General features: G+C 41.5%; 1 protein-coding gene across 4 annotated transcripts in view; it reads left to right on the top strand.

The window, feature by feature from the left end:
• abca2 (ATP-binding cassette, sub-family A (ABC1), member 2) overlaps positions 1-16,664 on the top strand; it is a 199,252-nt gene that overhangs the window by 127,536 nt on the left and 55,052 nt on the right. For all 4 annotated transcript variants that reach the window (XM_034871883.1, XM_034871884.1, XM_034871882.1 and 1 more), the window contains one exon: positions 10,894-11,107. In XM_034871883.1, the coding sequence (XP_034727774.1) occupies positions 10,894-11,107 (214 nt within the window). The remainder of the gene's footprint in view (positions 1-10,893; positions 11,108-16,664) is intronic.

The following is a 16,664-nucleotide window of genomic DNA, read 5'->3' as shown; positions in this document are numbered from 1 at the left end:
TGTAAACAGCAGTGCTGTTGACCTTCCAGTTCAGCCTGCTGTCGATGTTGACACCCAGGTATCTGTAATCCTCCACCAAGGAGTGCCGTGACCAATCCTCCAATTATATATATTTTATAATTATAATGTGGCCTTCCCAAAACATTTTTACAGGATGTCCAACCCTACCTTTTAATCCTTTGTTTCCACTTTTACAGTGAATGGTGCTAGAACTGTTCCAGTGACACAGAGTGAATGTGGCAATGCAAGACCTGCCCTTCAGTTTTTACAAGTAGGTCCCATATTCTAAAACACTATAGAGTCAGACATAGACATTATGGGAATAACAATCGTATTCCATGTGTGCATGCTAGCTGCCCATGCACTTTTGGAACGTGGAATGCACTGTTAATTCATTTGAATAGATGTCATGTTATTAAAACTGGTCGTTATCAGTCAGAGAAATATACATTTAGTTGCCATTTGTGTCCTGTAAGGATCTTGTGTCTGAGAGGGATTACTGGACTCACGTTAATTCACATTTGAAGAAAAATGAGGTTGTAACGTGTATGTTCTTGGGTTGCAAATTTCAAACAAACGTCTTAGGATCTTTTAAATCCCACAAGGGCAGAAAACACAGGTCTTTTTTACCAAAAGATTTAAAACCAGAATTTTAGTATCAGCCACCCTCACTTCCCCAGAATCTGCTTCAAATACATCAGATGATGACATTGGTGAGGATGCTCAACCTGGGAGCAGTACTGGTACTCTAAATGACCTCCCAGATGTAATTAAGCACAGTTTGGCAGCAGCTTTGTTAAAATTAGAACATTTTTCCCATGTACCAAGCAGAGCAAACAATGATTTCTTGGTAGAACTTCAACATTTAACTGGCTGTCTATCAAAATCTCATGTTGAAGGTGTTCTAGTAGACATTTTTCAGAAGCACAAGCTCCAAGTTGACAGAGCTGTCATAGATGAAATAATCTCGTCTCTGTGCAAAGCAAATCCTTTAAATAAGGCCATAGAGAAGGATGGCCCTTTGAGTTCTGCTTATCAACGTAAGCAATATTACAAGGCAAAATTTAAAGTTGTTGAACCGCTTGAATATATTTTGGATGCAAAAGAGAAAAAACATTCCAGTATATCCCCATCCTACAATCCCTGCAAGTGCTGCTGAGTAGGAAAGATATTGTGGACAAGATAGTTAGTAATCACAAAACACAAAGGGAGACAGAGACTAGAAAAGAAATTTTGTACAGGTCTTATAAGGATGTTCTGCATTTTAAGTAAAATATTTTGTTGTCAGGGGAAGAACTAAGTTTATCCATAACTTTGTATGCTGATGACTTCGAGGTCTGTAACCCTTTGGGCACCTCCCGCAAAACCCATAAACTTTGTGCTGTGTATTGGGTACTGAGTAACCTTCCCCCAGGGTCTCATTCTAGTTTGTCCTCAATTTTCATGGCCATTTTGTGTAAAACAGACAATGTAAAGTCATTTGGTTATGACAAGGTTTTAGAGCCCCTAATACGCGACCTGAGGACTTTGGAAATTGATGGCATTTTTGTCCCACAACTGAACAAATCACTGAAGGGTACAGTGCAGACTATTGTTGCTGACAATTTAGGAGCACATGGAATAGCAGGTTTTGTGGAGAACTTTGCAGGGCCCTACTTTTGTCGTTTTTGTACAGCACCAGCTTCAGATATTCAGTCGCATGGGGTTAGGTCAGGAACTTTCAACCTCAGAACAAAAGAAACCCATGAAACCCATGTCAAAGCAGCACTAGATAGTGGCAGTAGCTGTTTTGGACATTTTTCAATTCTGTTTTGAGCCTGTAGCCCACTTCATCACTCCTCTGGTATCCTGTGCTTTCCTCAGCCTATGAATGATATCATGGGGATATGTTTCTGTTTAACATGGTGATGGGATTGGCAATCATGACTGATGAAACGAAGACTGTGTTGGGGAACACTAGAAGACAGTGTAAAAAAACAGCAACATTGTTTTCTGCCTTCACGTACTAATGTATAATGGGAAACCCTGGACACACTAATTGGTGTTGTGGGCATGTGTTTGAAATTAACCCAATTTTTTCTACACTTGACAAATTGATGTTGGCATGTCAGGGTTTCTTTTAGAGTTAAGATTTCAGATTATTAAAAGGATTAGTGTTTTAACAGTAAAATATGAGATTTGGTGATTAACAATACCTTGTGTTATAAAACTGATTCTAATTACATTTTCTTATTCTTTCCTAACAGACGGTCAAGTGAGACCATGACAGCTCAAGCTATTCTCAGAGTCATCCTTGAACAAGACAGTAGTCAGAGGCTCATGTTTTCTGCTGGTCTGCCTTCAACTGTGGCTGAACTAGAGACTAACATAAAGATTCAGTGCAAAATAATGGAACCCTTCCGACTGCAGTTCATGGACACGCTTTTTGGCAACAAGTTTGTGAACTTAACTTCAATGGAAGAAATACAAAACAAAGCGACACTCAAAGTTGTATACACATCCTGTCAACCTCAAGACCAAGGTGAACCCAGTTTCTCCTTTTAATCAACCAGTGCTCCTGATGACACCTCATCCTGTTCTGGTGACAGCACCGTGATTCTTTCATCTCCAGAGTCTACGTCATCACGGGCTTCATGGCCAGATTTGTTCTGTGTTCCCCGTTTCACATACGATGCGGAAATTAAGCTTCAGAAGGCCCATGTAGCTTTCAAAGAAAATGGGATGCTTCTGATCCCTGATCCAAAGCTGAAGTCCGACATATTAGAGGGGTTGATTCAGGAGATAGTTAAGTACACAGTCTATCTCACAAGCAGTAAGTTTGACGAAGTTGCAGAGGCACTCATCCTGAAGTATCCATGTTTAAAAGAAAAAGGCTCACCCTCTGGCTATGAAGGATGGAAGATCAGTCTCAAATACAAGTTGTCAAACTACCGCACACATCTCCGGAAAATAGGATGTCCTGAAGTATGTGTGAATTCTTTGAAATATAAACCAGCTGAGAAACGTTCCCCTGCTTTTGCTTTTGACGTTAAGAAACCAAAGAGGGGTGGGGTGGAATACTGCCCCTCTTTTCCACTAGGAGAATGTGCCCAGTCCCTGGAGAAGATGAGGTTTGAACTCCTTTCAGATATCAAGAAGAGCAACAACAGAGAGACAATAAGGGCTAAAATGGACAGAACATTTGCAATAAGAAGACAAGAAGTCATTTGTGAAGCCCCCATGATCAGCAATGTACAAGAGAGATGGCCAGCTCTTTATGATGCAATGGAGGTAATTTAAAAAATGATGCCCTGACTAGTTGTATAGACAATGTGTTCATGTGTAAAAGTAACGCTCAACTTTATTAGGATGTTTCAAATATTCCATAGCAGAGCCCAGAGGATTACCAATGCACAGTGCACGCCATAATATGGCGGGCAGGTGTAGATTTGATGTTAGAAATGTCTTCCAAAATCTGTGGTTGGTGCCGTTATCAAACAATCTTTTCATGTTTCAGATAAACGCAGAGTTTAAGCGCATCACAACCATGCCTCTACAATCAAGGTTTCTGTCGCAGCTTGACCTTCTCTCTGAAAGATTCCTGAGAGTGTTTGAAAAGCGAGCGGGGGAGCACGGCAAAAAGCTGAAAGACATAGCTGCCATGATGACAGTAAGAACCTTTAACTTTAAATTGTTTAACTATAAAGTGTATATGCATTGCATTAGGTCGGTATAAGATGTATATGCATCCATTGCAGAGCTCAACTCCCTTTACCTGTGAGTACTAATTCCACTGAAAGGACCTAGTCATGTTTATCATGCATTCACTGTCCCATTTTGAGAATTATTTTCTCCTCTCTCTCTCTCCCACTTTTGTCTGTGCTACTGAAAATTTGAGTTCAATAATCTCTATTTTCTTTGTTATATTTCTTAAGGATGACATTGATGCCAGAAGAGAGTCCCTCATTAAAGGACTCTGCATCTATCTGAATGAGGATCCTGACGTCTTGGTGCAGGAGTACATGGTGAGTGTTTTGTGAGTAGATTGTGGCTTTGCTATTTCAAAACTGATTTGGTTAACCTTGTGATCGTACTTGGACTGTTTAGGTACATTTGCTGTCTATCACCTTGGCAAAGTGATTCCAGCGCTAAGATAAAAAAACAAATGTTCCGAACAGACCACTTTTTCTCCATTGTCCCCCATTATGAAAGTGAAAAAAACACCCATTTTGACCCATCTGACACAGTGAAAACATATTGTCTCTTACATTACAGATTACAGAAGTGGGAAAAACCCTTTAAATTTATTGAAAAAAAGAAAATTTGACCATCTTCCTACACTGCACTGACCCTCATCTGACAAGGGAAGAATTGGGACTGGGATACAACCCTGGAGTAAATTCAGGTTCATGATAGATATTGTCCAGGAACATAAAAACAACTTCCAGAAAAAATGAGGATGAGAATTCAAACTTTGCATTAGTTTGTAAAGATTGAAGGCTCCTCTTCATTTGATCTGGGATTCTACCATGAATGGCAGCATGGCAGAGCATTGTTTGGCTGTAGTAATCAGCTATGCTGCTAACATGGGTTTAAATTAACTATAGCATTAAAATTCCTGCATTCAAAAGCGACCAGTTTATTTTTTAAAGCTTCAAGAAATGTTTTATCCTTAAACAGGACATGACTGAGGCCACTGCACTGAGTGCCATCGAAAAAACAACAGTGGGAATCTATGTCGCCAGAGAGACGCCAGGCAATGACTTTTCTGATGTTGGCATCATTGTCGAGGGTGTGGTGGTTCTTCAAGATCTGGATAATGTGGCTCTCGCAACAGCCTTGCTGTTTGGACTTTGTTACTCTTTGAACATGAGGTATCCATCACAGCTCCGCTACACTTTTGAAGTGATTCAAAAGGTGGTAAAGGAGTTGGATGTGACTCAACTCTCAAGGAAAGCCCAAAGCTTAAAGACAAAACTGCTCCAGTAAGGAGAGCTCTCTTTTGTTGTGCACGTGAGGCCAAGTGTTTATTTCTTAACTGCCATGTTGACGGGGCCAGTTCTTTTCTAAAAGTTTTTTGATTGGCAGCATTCTTCAATCTTAGTTTCTATCTCTTTTACAGGTGAAGAGATGGAGAACTGTACACAGTCTAGGTACTGCCATCAGGGCTATGTAAAACAGGATGTTTAGTTTAATTCAGTTGGAGTAACGAATTCTAATAGTTCTAAGAATACAACTCAGACATGGCTCTCTTAGGAATAATTTTTCTTTGTGTGTATGTATGTTGCCTGTGGGACCAGAGATGTGTTTAGATTAGATGGTTTTAGTCTACTGTGTAATTCAGAAAGCTTTAACCTTAGATTATTTTAATTTCAACCACTGTTCCAATTCCTACAACAGTATTGCATTTGATGTTGACACAGTCCTTGATCTTATGTACAAGGTGAGCTCATTGCCAAACTTAAGGCAGCGTTACCATTTTGAAATATTTACCTGTTACTTGCACAAGTATAACACCAGATTCTTTGTGAGTGTTGGAGTTTTGGCTCTTGAATAAAAGGTTTTTAACTTCAACTGTTAAAAATGGATCATTTTAATGATTAAGAGAGTTAATAGAAAGGTATTAGACATTAAATGAATGATTGCTGGATGCAATGTTAACTAACGTTTTTCAATTTCAAATCAGTTCTATAGTTAAATCGAAATGTTTAAGGTTACAGTTGCTATTTAATTAAATTTTGACAATAGAGATTGAACATGTTTGTGTGTTTCTCTTTGAAGATGGTTGCCTGTAACCTTTTTCAAATGAAAAGGTCTAATTTCCATTCTGATTGAGTTGGTAAAACACTGAAAAAGTGACATTACTTGTTCACTGTTGATTTGTTTTACAGTAATGTCAGTTCAATTCTTTACCTACTGTCACTGCTGTGAAATTTGACATTTTATTTTGAATGGTTACAGGCAACCATCCTCAGAGAACAATATAAACAAGGTTTTAATACCAAGAAATTTGTGTAATTGACACTAGAATATACTGATATGTAATATGGAAAAATGTGTAGTATTTAAGTGATCAAATAGTATTGGAGTAAAAGTTATCGTATAGTGTTAAAATAAAGTGATACAATTGTGAAGAATTAAAATGTTCCAAGAGCACAAATTACTTTATCAAAACATGTTTTTATCACACAGTATCAACACAAAATACACAGGTTTATAGAACATGAATAAATTGTGTTAGTTTAACTCAATTGTTTAAGCTCCTGCCAAAGCAAAACATCTGTGTGCAACCAATGTCCACTATTAAATTAAGTTACTCCAACATGTTCTTTTTTTCAGTGTACGCTAGTTATTGTAAGTGCAGTGATAAGTTAAAGTTCAATAAGTCCTCTGTCAATGGGAATGTGTCCCAAGTCAGGAAAGGAAATTAACTAACAATATAAAGATCAACAAGCCACTGACAGACATGTTAATATTTGATTTATTCAATAAATATTTTTTTGTCTTAAATCCACCAGCCATTTCCATATTATACCAATATTTGCAGCATCCTGAGCCTTTTTTTGCAATCTCAGCCCATAGTAATTTAATTCTCCCCAAAACTTTTTACAAAAACCTTTTTTTAAACATTTGTAAGAGTGCCACTGAAGTTGGCTGTTTGATAACTGCAAGTTATTTCAATCAATATTTCGTAAAAAATCGTTGTGTGCTAAAAATGCCCATAAGTTCCTGAAGATGGCAATACACATTCTCCTTTTTACCAAATAAAAGAAAAACTTGTTGAAATCGTCAATATATTCCCTCTTGCTGTATCAAAATCTCACCTAGCTTCAGCTGTTTATGACCATTTACGTGATAGCATTTTTTTAACACAACTGTGGCATTTGATGTAGTCAAATCTATTATCTTAGGTCATGTTTTTACTTTATTAAAATGATTCAGTGTTTATATTTGTATTACTAGGTACACAGACTCCTGTACTGGTATATATAGATAAATAGATAGATAGATATTTATTGATCCCAAAAAAATCCCAAAGAAATAATTATTATTATAATAACAAAATATAAGAATAAAATATAAGAATGTAAGACAAATATTTAAGTAAATACAAGATGGGAAAAACAAAATGTGCAACTGTTTAAATATAAGTATGCTAAAAAATGTAAATGAACCAATCGTTTCGGTTGCCCTTATTGCAATATTGTGTTGTCTCAGAGTCTCATCTAGCACCCAGGGATGAAGTGTAGAAGAGTTTTATTGTCTGTGGTAGGAAATGATTTCCTGTAGCGGTCCGTGTGGCATTTAAACTGTCGGAGCCTCTTAGAGAAGCTGCTACTCTGTTGGACCAGTGTGGGGTGGAGAGGGTGGTCAGAGATATCCATGATAGATAACAGTTTGTTCAGTGACCTCCTCTCCACCACAGCTTCAAACGTGTCCTGTTTGCAGCCGATCACGGAGCCAGCCTTCCTGATCAGTTTGTTCAGTCTGTTTTTATCGCTGGCTCCGATGTTGCTGCCCCAGCAGATGACGGAGGAGAACAGAGCGCTGGCCACAACAGACTGGTAGAAGGTTTCTAACATTCTGCTGCACACGTTGAAGGATCTCAGCTTCCTCAGGAAATAGAGTCTGCTCATCCCCTTCTTGTAAACAGCAGTACTGTTGACCTTCCAGTTCAGCCTGCTGTCGATGTTGACACCCTGTAATCCTCCACCATGTCCACGTCACCTCCCAGAATGCAAAGGGGCTGCGGAGGCGTTCCCTTCCTCCTGAAGTCGATCACCATCTCTCTGGTCTTATCAACGTTCAGCAGCAGGCAGTTCTTACCAGACCACTCCACAAAGTCATCCACCAGTTCCCTGTACTCTCCCTCCTGTCCATCCCTTATACACCCAACAACTGCAGAGTCATCAGAAAACTTCTGTAGGTGACATGACTCCGAGTTGTACTGAAAGTCTGAGGTGTATAAGGTGAACAGAAAAGGAGACAGCACAGTCCCCTGTGGGGCCCCCGTCCCACTCACCACCACATCAGACAGAACACGGTCCAGGCGGACAAACTGTGGTCTGTCTGTCAGGTAGTCAGTGATCCAGGAGAATATGGACGCACCGACACCCATCAACCGCAGCTTCTCACCAAGTAGCAGAGGCTGAATGGTGTTGAATGCACTGGAGAAATCAAAGTATGTGATTCTAACAGTGCCGCCACCGCCATCCAGGTGCAAATGAGCTCGCTGCAGCAGATAGATGACAGCGTCGTCCACTCCTAGACAAGGCTGGTAGGCAAACTGTAGAGGGTCCAGAGAAGAACTCATCTGCGGCCTCAGGTAGGCCAAGACCAGCCTCTCCAGCACCTTCATCACATGTGATGTGAGAGCCACTGGGCGGTAGTCCTTAAGGCCAGATGGAGTCGATTTCTTGGGGACCGGGACAAGACAGGACGTCTTCCACAACAGCGGCACCCTCTGCAGGCTCAGGCTCAGGTTGAAGAGGTACTGGAGAACACCAGACAGCTGACTGGCGCAGGTCTTCAGGACCCTAGGGCTGATGCCGTCCGGGCCAGCAGCCTTGCGCTGGTGTAGCCTCTCCAGCTGTCTCTTCACCTGGCCAGTTGTGAATATAAAGCAGGGGGGGTGCTTGAAGTGTCAGTGGGGGGAGGGGAAATGTGCTGTAGTGGTGGTGGGGGGAGAGGGCTGACTGCAGGAGGGCTGAGGGAGTGAGGAGGGAGGTGTTGGAACAAAAGAGGGGGGGGAGGAGGCAATGAGGGGGTGTGGGGGGTTGGTGGAGTGGTAGAAGGGGCAGGGGATGGCTGTGAGCTAAACCTATTGAAGTAGAAGTTTAGCTCGTTTGCTCTCTCCCGGCTCCCTGGTGTTTGTCCTCTTCTCCTCCCACACCCAGTGATCTCTTTCATCCCTGTCCACACCTCCCTCATGTTGTTCTGCTGGAGACTGGCCTCCAGCTTCCTCCTGTAGGTGTTTTTACACTCCCTCAGTTTATCCCGCAGTCGGTGCTGTACTTCCCTAAGCTCCTGTCTGTCCCATGACCTGAAAGCTGTCTTCTTCTCCTTCAGAAGGACTTTCAGGTCACTGGTGTTCCACGGCTTATGGTTGGGAAAACAGCGTACAGTCCGGGAGGGCATGATGGTGTTTTCACAGTACTTAATGTATTCTGTGATACAGTCAACCATGTTGTTGATGTCCTCCCCATGTGGCTCACAGAGCACGCTCCAGTCTGTAGACTCCAAGCAGTCCTGCAGTGCCTCCTCAGCCTCCTGAGTCCACCTCCTCACAGTCCTTTTGTGGACAGGCTGCCGCAGGACACAAGGAACATACATAGGAGACAGCAAGACAAGATTGTGATCTGATTTGCCAAGGGGGGGCAGTGGCACTGTATGCATCCTTAGCATTTGCATACAGGAGGTCCAAAGTTTTATTTCTCTAGTGGGGCAGTTAATATATTGTTTAAAGTCCGGGAGGGATTTATCCAGAGAAGCATGATTAAAATCCCCAGAGATAGTAATGAAGGCGTTGGGCTGCTGCGTCTGGAGTCGTGAGACCGTGGTGTGAATGACGTCAGCAGCAGCCTCCGCATCAGCAGACGGTGGCGTGTAAACATTAATAAATCATTATGGCGAACGTAAACTCCCTCGGGAGATAGTACGGACGAAACCCCACAGCCAGCAGTTCAATGTCCGGGCTACAGAAGCGTTCCTTCACATTCCCATGTCCCGCGTTGCACCACTTTTCACTCACATACAGTGCAACCCCCCTCCATTCTTCTTACCGCTTTCTATGACGTTCCTGTCCGCCCGAACGGTCAAAAAGCCGGGTACCGCCACACCATAGTCCGGGATGTGCTAGTGCAGCCATGTTTCAGTAAAACACAGTAAACTGCACTCGCGGAACTCCCTCTAGGTTCTGATGAGCGCTGCTAGTTCGTCCGTCTTATTCCCCAGAGACCGTACATTCCCCATAACGATCGGTGGCACGGCAGGCCTGTGCTTTCTTCTTTTTTCTTTACGTTTTATTCCTCCTCTGCAACCCCGGCGTCTCCTTCGTAGTTCCTTCGGGACTTCATGTTTGCCCCCCGGCAGCAGCACAGGTCCACACAGTGCTATCAGCTGATCGTTTGTGTAAACAATAGCCCCGCTGCCTGGAGCGTAACATGAAGTCACAAAACACGACCAAGGTAAGAATAAAACTAAAATAAAAGTTCCAAAATTGACAGGCCCCATCCTTTACACAGCTATACAACACTTAAAAACAAAAGAATAAATAAAATAAAGTGACTAAAAACACACAAAACACGAATGCAATCAGGAGCTGCTGCAACAGGCTGCCGCACGACACAGCGCCATCTTGCCAATAATATAATGAGGACATCATGACCAATCACTGAATAAAAAAATTAATTTAAATTTAATTTATATTTACGCAAATCCCAAAGTGCTACATTATAAAACAAGTAAGTGCTAAAAATTAAAACACATGGAGAACAAGAAAATAAAAAATTAAATAAACAAAAACAATAAGGAAAAGGGCAAGAGTTCAATTAAAAGCTCTCCTAAAAAGGTGGGTTTTAAGGCCACATTTAAAAGCATCCACAGTCTCTGGTGTTGTCAGGTAGTCAGAGAGAGCGTCCACAGTCTGTGGTGTCCTCAAGTAGTCAGGGAGAGCGTCCACAGTCTGTGGTGTCCTCAGGTGGTCAGGGAGAGCATACACAGTCTGTGGTGTCCTCAGGTGGTCAGTGAGAGCATTCCACAGTCTGGGAGCAGCTGAGCAGAAAGCCCGATCTCCCATTGTACGCAGCTTTGTCCTGGGAGGTTTCAGGAGAAACGCTGAGGCAGATCGTAGGGTACGTGTTTCTTTTGAAATTCTGACATAGTTAATAAAAACCTCTTCTATGTTTTGCATAGAGCCCGTAACGTCTTCTGCAACCCTCCCTCGGTCCATCCATGAGCCGGTGCGCTGTACCTGCTCCATGCAGGGGACAGGCTTCTCCTGCCCCAGTGGGGTGGGAGGACGGACCCCTCTCATGAAGGTGGTGACAGGTGACATCGTGGTGGACATCACAGGCAGAAATGTCTCGGAGTACCTGCTTTTCACATCAGACAGGCTGCGCCTGCACAGGTAGGAGCTGTGGGAGCATGTCATAGTTTTTTTCGAATTCAGTGTCATTCTATAAATACAGATGGCCATGGCCATGTTTTTTAAAGTAGCTTTTACTCAGTTTTTTTTGACAGATTTTCCAGTGAACAAATCTAATATTAAGAAATGCAAATTTTGCAATTAAAAGGTCATCATCAATTAATGTAGTCAAACAGACATACATTTTTCTCAACAGGCTCTGCTTATAATTGATAACTTACATTTTCGTTTTTTAAATATGTTGTATTACTGTTATGATGAGGTACAGTTTGATTTCACACTAAAGGCTCAGTGGTAGAGTGGTTGCCTGCCAATCGGAAGGTTGGTGGTTCAATCCCTGGCCCTGCAGAACCCTGAGTTGGAGTGTGAATGTGTGTGAATGTTTATCTGATGATCAGGTGGCACCTTGTACGGCAGCCTCGGCCACAGTGCATGAATGTGTGTGAATGGTGAATGTTTCCTGTATGATGTAAAAGCGCTTTGAGTAGTTGTTGAGACTAGAAAAGCGCTATATAAATACAGCACATTTACATTTACAGAAAATACTACATTTATACCAGACACAGTATAACACAGAGTTTGTATTTAAGTGTCAATGCTGAGTACCCACCCTCCATCTTTCATTGCCATTACTACGGCAGAGATATTGCAAACGCAAATGTCCCATTTGCAAGCTTTGAGTTATCGTCCGAAATACATAAACGTTGACTATATGGCTGGTCTTTGCGGGATTCAGTAAATAGCATTGTATTGAAATGTTGAACAATAGTCTTACGTTTTTTGTTGATAGCATTTAATTTGGCTGAGATATGATAAAGTTTATGTTTGTAGCTAGTTGGGTAAATTTGTTTGATCTTAAAATGCACATACTTTAACCTAGCAATTTTTTTATAATAACTTTTGGTCAGGTCTATCTGGAGATGTGAAGTACCAAGTTTTAATTCCTAGCGGAAATGGCCGTGGCCTAAGGAATACGTGGATCTAAGGATTTGTAACGTGTAATGTGGGAGTTAAAGGCAAAAACACAGCACCACCTAGTGTACCTAGGTACTGCAGTTGCCTACCAAACGGAAGTTTGGTGGCTCGATCCCTGACTCCGGTGTCCTTGGGCAAGACACTGAACCCTGAGTTTTCCCCCATGGCTGCGCATTAGAGTGTGTGTGTGTGTGTGTGTGTGTCTGTGTGTGTGTGTGTGTGTGTGTGTGCATCTGATGAGCAGGTGGCCCCTTGTACTGCAGTTTTGGCCACAATGTATGAATGTGTGTGGGTGAATGGCTATAACTTAACTTTTTATTAACTTTTTGTCAGATTGGTCCTGAAATTATATTTACCAAGTTTCATGCAAATTGGTTGCACGGGCTAGAGGAATTTATTAAAGTAGGGTGATGAATTGTGATTTTTTGCGCATAAAAGGAAATGAGCGTGGCCTATATTGGGAGATTTACCTGGATCCAGGGAATACAAGGATATATGTTTTTTAAATGTGTGATGTACAGTTTTGGAGTTATAGGGAAAAACATGTTTTTTTCTGCTATGTCACCTATGGACCACCTGTGGAAGTCAATTGTTGCTCCTAAGGTCCTTGCGCAGTTTTGGACCAGTCCAGTAACTGTGGGGATGCAAACGTCAGGAAATATCTAAAGGTGTGAGTACAGTTTCTTGCGGTACGTTGCCCATGTAAATATTGAATTAACATTTAGTGAATACAAACTGTGAGCCAAAACTGTTCTACGTTGGCTACAGAGCTCCCGAATGGCCTATCTTTGCCAAATTTGATCCAGAGCCTCAGAGTGTAATGCCAAATAAGCATCACAAGTTTGTTGTTGATAGCATTTACTGTGGCAGAGATATTGCAATCGCAAATTTCCCGTTTTAAATGAATTGAGTTATCGGCCAAGACAAATTCACGTTGATTAAAGTGCCCCCTAAGGGCCGACCATTGCTATATTTGGTACACAGTATTGTATTGGGACCATGAACAAGAATCTAAAGTCTTTTGTTAATAACATTTAATTTGGCCGAGGTATGTGTTTGGTAGCTAGCTGGGAAAATTTGCTTGGTTGTCTAATGCGCATACTTTAACGTAGCAATTTTTTTTGGATATCTTTTTATCAGGGCCATCTGGAAATGCTAGGTACCAGGTTTCGTGTAGATCGTTTGCACTGCCTAGGAGGAGTTGAGAAAGGTTGGTTTTGCGCATTGTGCATATTTCAAAAAAACGTATTAGCAGAAACTGGCGTGGCCTGTATCATCAGATTCAGCTTGATCCAGTGAACATGTGTATGTAAGGGTTTTTAATTTGTTATGTGTAATGTGGGAGTTAAAGGCAAAAACACATAACACCACCGGTAACACTTTATAATCAACATCATTAATAGATGGAAATTGATAGTTCATTAATCTTAAGTTAATCGTCATTTAACTCTCAGCAAACTGTCATATTACTGTTAACAAGCAATTAAATTATAATGAATAAAATATTAGTATTGCTGTAAATTAACAGTTTTATGGATACACACATTATATGTTCTTTGTTAAGGGTTACCAGTTGGTTTGTAAGCCGTCTATAAACAGAGTCTGGATAGTTATTATAAAGTTGCAACAGATGACTACAATACCTTGTTAAATAGTTGATCAATACTTTGTAAACCATCTATCTATCTTCATCCGCTTATCCGGTATCGGGTCCCGGGGGCAGCAACTCCAGTAGGGGACCCTGAACTTCCCTTTCCCAAGCCACATCAACCAACTCCGACTGACCAGGTTGGAGATATAATCTCACCACCTAGTCCTGGGTCTTCACCAAGGCCTCCTTCCAGCTGGACGTGCCTGAAACACCTCCCTAGGGAGGCGCCCAGGAGGCATCCTTACCAGAGGCCTGAACCACCTCAACTGGCTCCTTTAAACGCAAAGGAGCAGCGGCTCTACTCCGACTCTACTCTACTGACTGAGCTTCTCACCCTCCCCGTTTCTCAATGTCAAGGATCCTTCCTTGGTAGGACTAGTCCTTCCAAGGAAGGATCCTTCAGGAGCAGGTCCAAGTCCTCCTTAGCATTTGGAGAACATGTACACTGGAACAGGCAAACAAGTGCACGTCACTGAGGGCTGGCGTCATTTAATTGTTTTGCTGCATTTCAAAACACTGGATAAAATGGTTGTGGAAGTGTTAACTGTGCTGTTAAATTATGCTGTTGGGATGGAGAAGATGAGTTAGCAGCCGTTTCTTGATGTCATGGAAGGATCCTCAAAAGACAGGAGGAGGACGCTACGTCATCGACGTCCGTCGAAGGACCGTTCCAATGTCAAGAATCCTCCGAATTCCACTAAGGACTGAGTCCTTCATTCAGAAACTTTCCCATAGAAAGAGAAGGATGCATATGTGTATCCTTCGCGGTCCCAAATCACCCACAATCCTATGCGCGGGCCTTTGCCGGCTCGTCATTTGCTAATTTTGCGTCATTTGGCAGCAACCTAGCTAGCTAACAGCCGAAAGTTAAATTATAGGTTCAGTTAGCTAACGTTATCTCCGGGTGTATCTACCTAATTATTAGAGCAATTTGTACCAGCTTTAAAGCGTTAAGCTTGACATTGATGTAAAACATTAACGGTGATAACAAATGTACGGCACACACTAAAGATACATTTAAATTATAATTTCACCGTCAGCGATGCCGCTCGAACTCCCGCTCAGGTCCGCTTTATTTTTTTTAACGAGACAAATTCAGGCTTTCGAGGATCCTTCCTTGGTCGACGCAAGATGGCGACCGTGGTGGTTGACGTTTGCTAAGCTCTGCAACACTTAGCTGAGTACTTATGTTTGATAACAAGGCCACTGACTATGCAACTTGTTGAACTGTCAGTTTTCGAGAGCCACGCCAACGAGTAAGGGTTAACTATCATTTTAAGAACTTTAAAGGCTAGAAACAACCCATATGTAGTTAGCAAGTGCAAACTGCTCAGGTACCTAGCATTACAAGCTAATAGCACTGAGCTAGTGGACCACAATGGCAAAGAGAGACGCTAAAAAGAGCCTAAAAGGGGGGCTGATAATGGTTGTAGACCCGGACGGCACCTTTTTGGGTTTGTGCTTGCCACTTCCAGACTCTCCAATTGATAGTCCGAATCCAAAGAAAGTGTGTGCCAACAAAGATAAAAACGAGTTCTCAAACGCCGACATTCTCAAAGCAATCTTTGATTTGAAGGAGCAATTCTCCGTCTTTGAACAAAGGATAAATAAAAACACGGCAGACATCACTGTGGTGAAATAAGAGGTGAAAAGCCTTGGATTTCAAGCAAAGGAGACGGAAGATAAGGTAAAAAGGCTAGATAAAAGCATTGAAGAAATAAAAGAGAAAACTGAAGAAGCCAAGCGCTACAGCAGAAGATGGAATTTGCGTCTCAACAACCTTACTGAAAAAGTGAGTGAAGATGTAAGAGAGGAAGTCATGAAGATATTGAGTCAGATTGCTCCTGATGATAAAAGCAAGCTCGGATTCTTGGTCGATGCAGTACATAGAGTTGGGCGCCCCAGAGAGGATAAGACACCGCGTCCGATTGTTATACAATTCAACATGCGTACCTTCAGGTACAAGATTTGGAAGGACTCACGCAATGCTGAAGTTATGAAGAAGCTGAATCTCCGAATCGCCGAGGATCTGACTCGCTCCGAGAGAGAATGCAGAAACAAACTGTGGCCCCTGGTCGAGCAGGCTCGGAAGGACTGAAAGAAGACCAGATGGCAAGGTCCAGTCGCCTTCATCGATGGGGTGAAATTTGTTGCATGAATCTTCGTCCTGTATATTTCCTAGATATAATAACCAGGCAAGTAATTGTTTGACAAGTGGACAATGAAGTTGCCTGAAGTTAAATAAGGCCTTAAGACACGTCATATTGGTACTCCCAGTGTTCAGGGAATTTCTAATCACTACCAAAGGTTAAGGGTTCCTATTAGCTCTTATCTTCTGTTTCTTAGTTGAAGGCATCAATTCTTCTTTTCACCTTTTCCCTTATTTATTCATTTATTTAAACATCTTTTACTACTTGTATGGCAAATTATTTCATTAACCTTAAAGTGATTTCTGTTAATGTCAAAGGGTTACGAAACATCTCTAAAAGAAAGGCTATTTTTCTTTTCTGTAGACGATCTAGTGCAGATTTAATTCTTTTACAAGAGACTCACTCATGTGATGATGATAGGAAATTCTGGAGAAGTCAATGGGGGGATCATATTTTCTTAAGTCATGCTTCTAATCACTCAGCAGGAGTAGCTATTTTGTTTAATAAATTTAAAGGAGATGTGGTAGAATCTCAACTTTCTAAAGAGGGTAGATGGATTACTCTGGTTCTTAGAGTTAATAATGTATTTCTGATATATATGGACATAATAACAATGTTTTGGCAAAAAACATGTATACCCAGGAGAGTTAAAAAAGATGAAGGAAAAGTACAAAGATGCTCATTTTATGGAAGCAAATAAGAGACATAAGTATTTGAATTTTAACAGCCACTGAATACTTAATATTGAAATATTTTATTTTGA

Source organism: Etheostoma cragini, chromosome 5 (genome assembly GCF_013103735.1).
Source record: "Etheostoma cragini isolate CJK2018 chromosome 5, CSU_Ecrag_1.0, whole genome shotgun sequence".
NCBI lineage: Eukaryota > Metazoa > Chordata > Actinopteri > Perciformes > Percidae > Etheostoma > Etheostoma cragini.
This window is presented reverse-complemented; position numbering and strand designations above follow the sequence as displayed.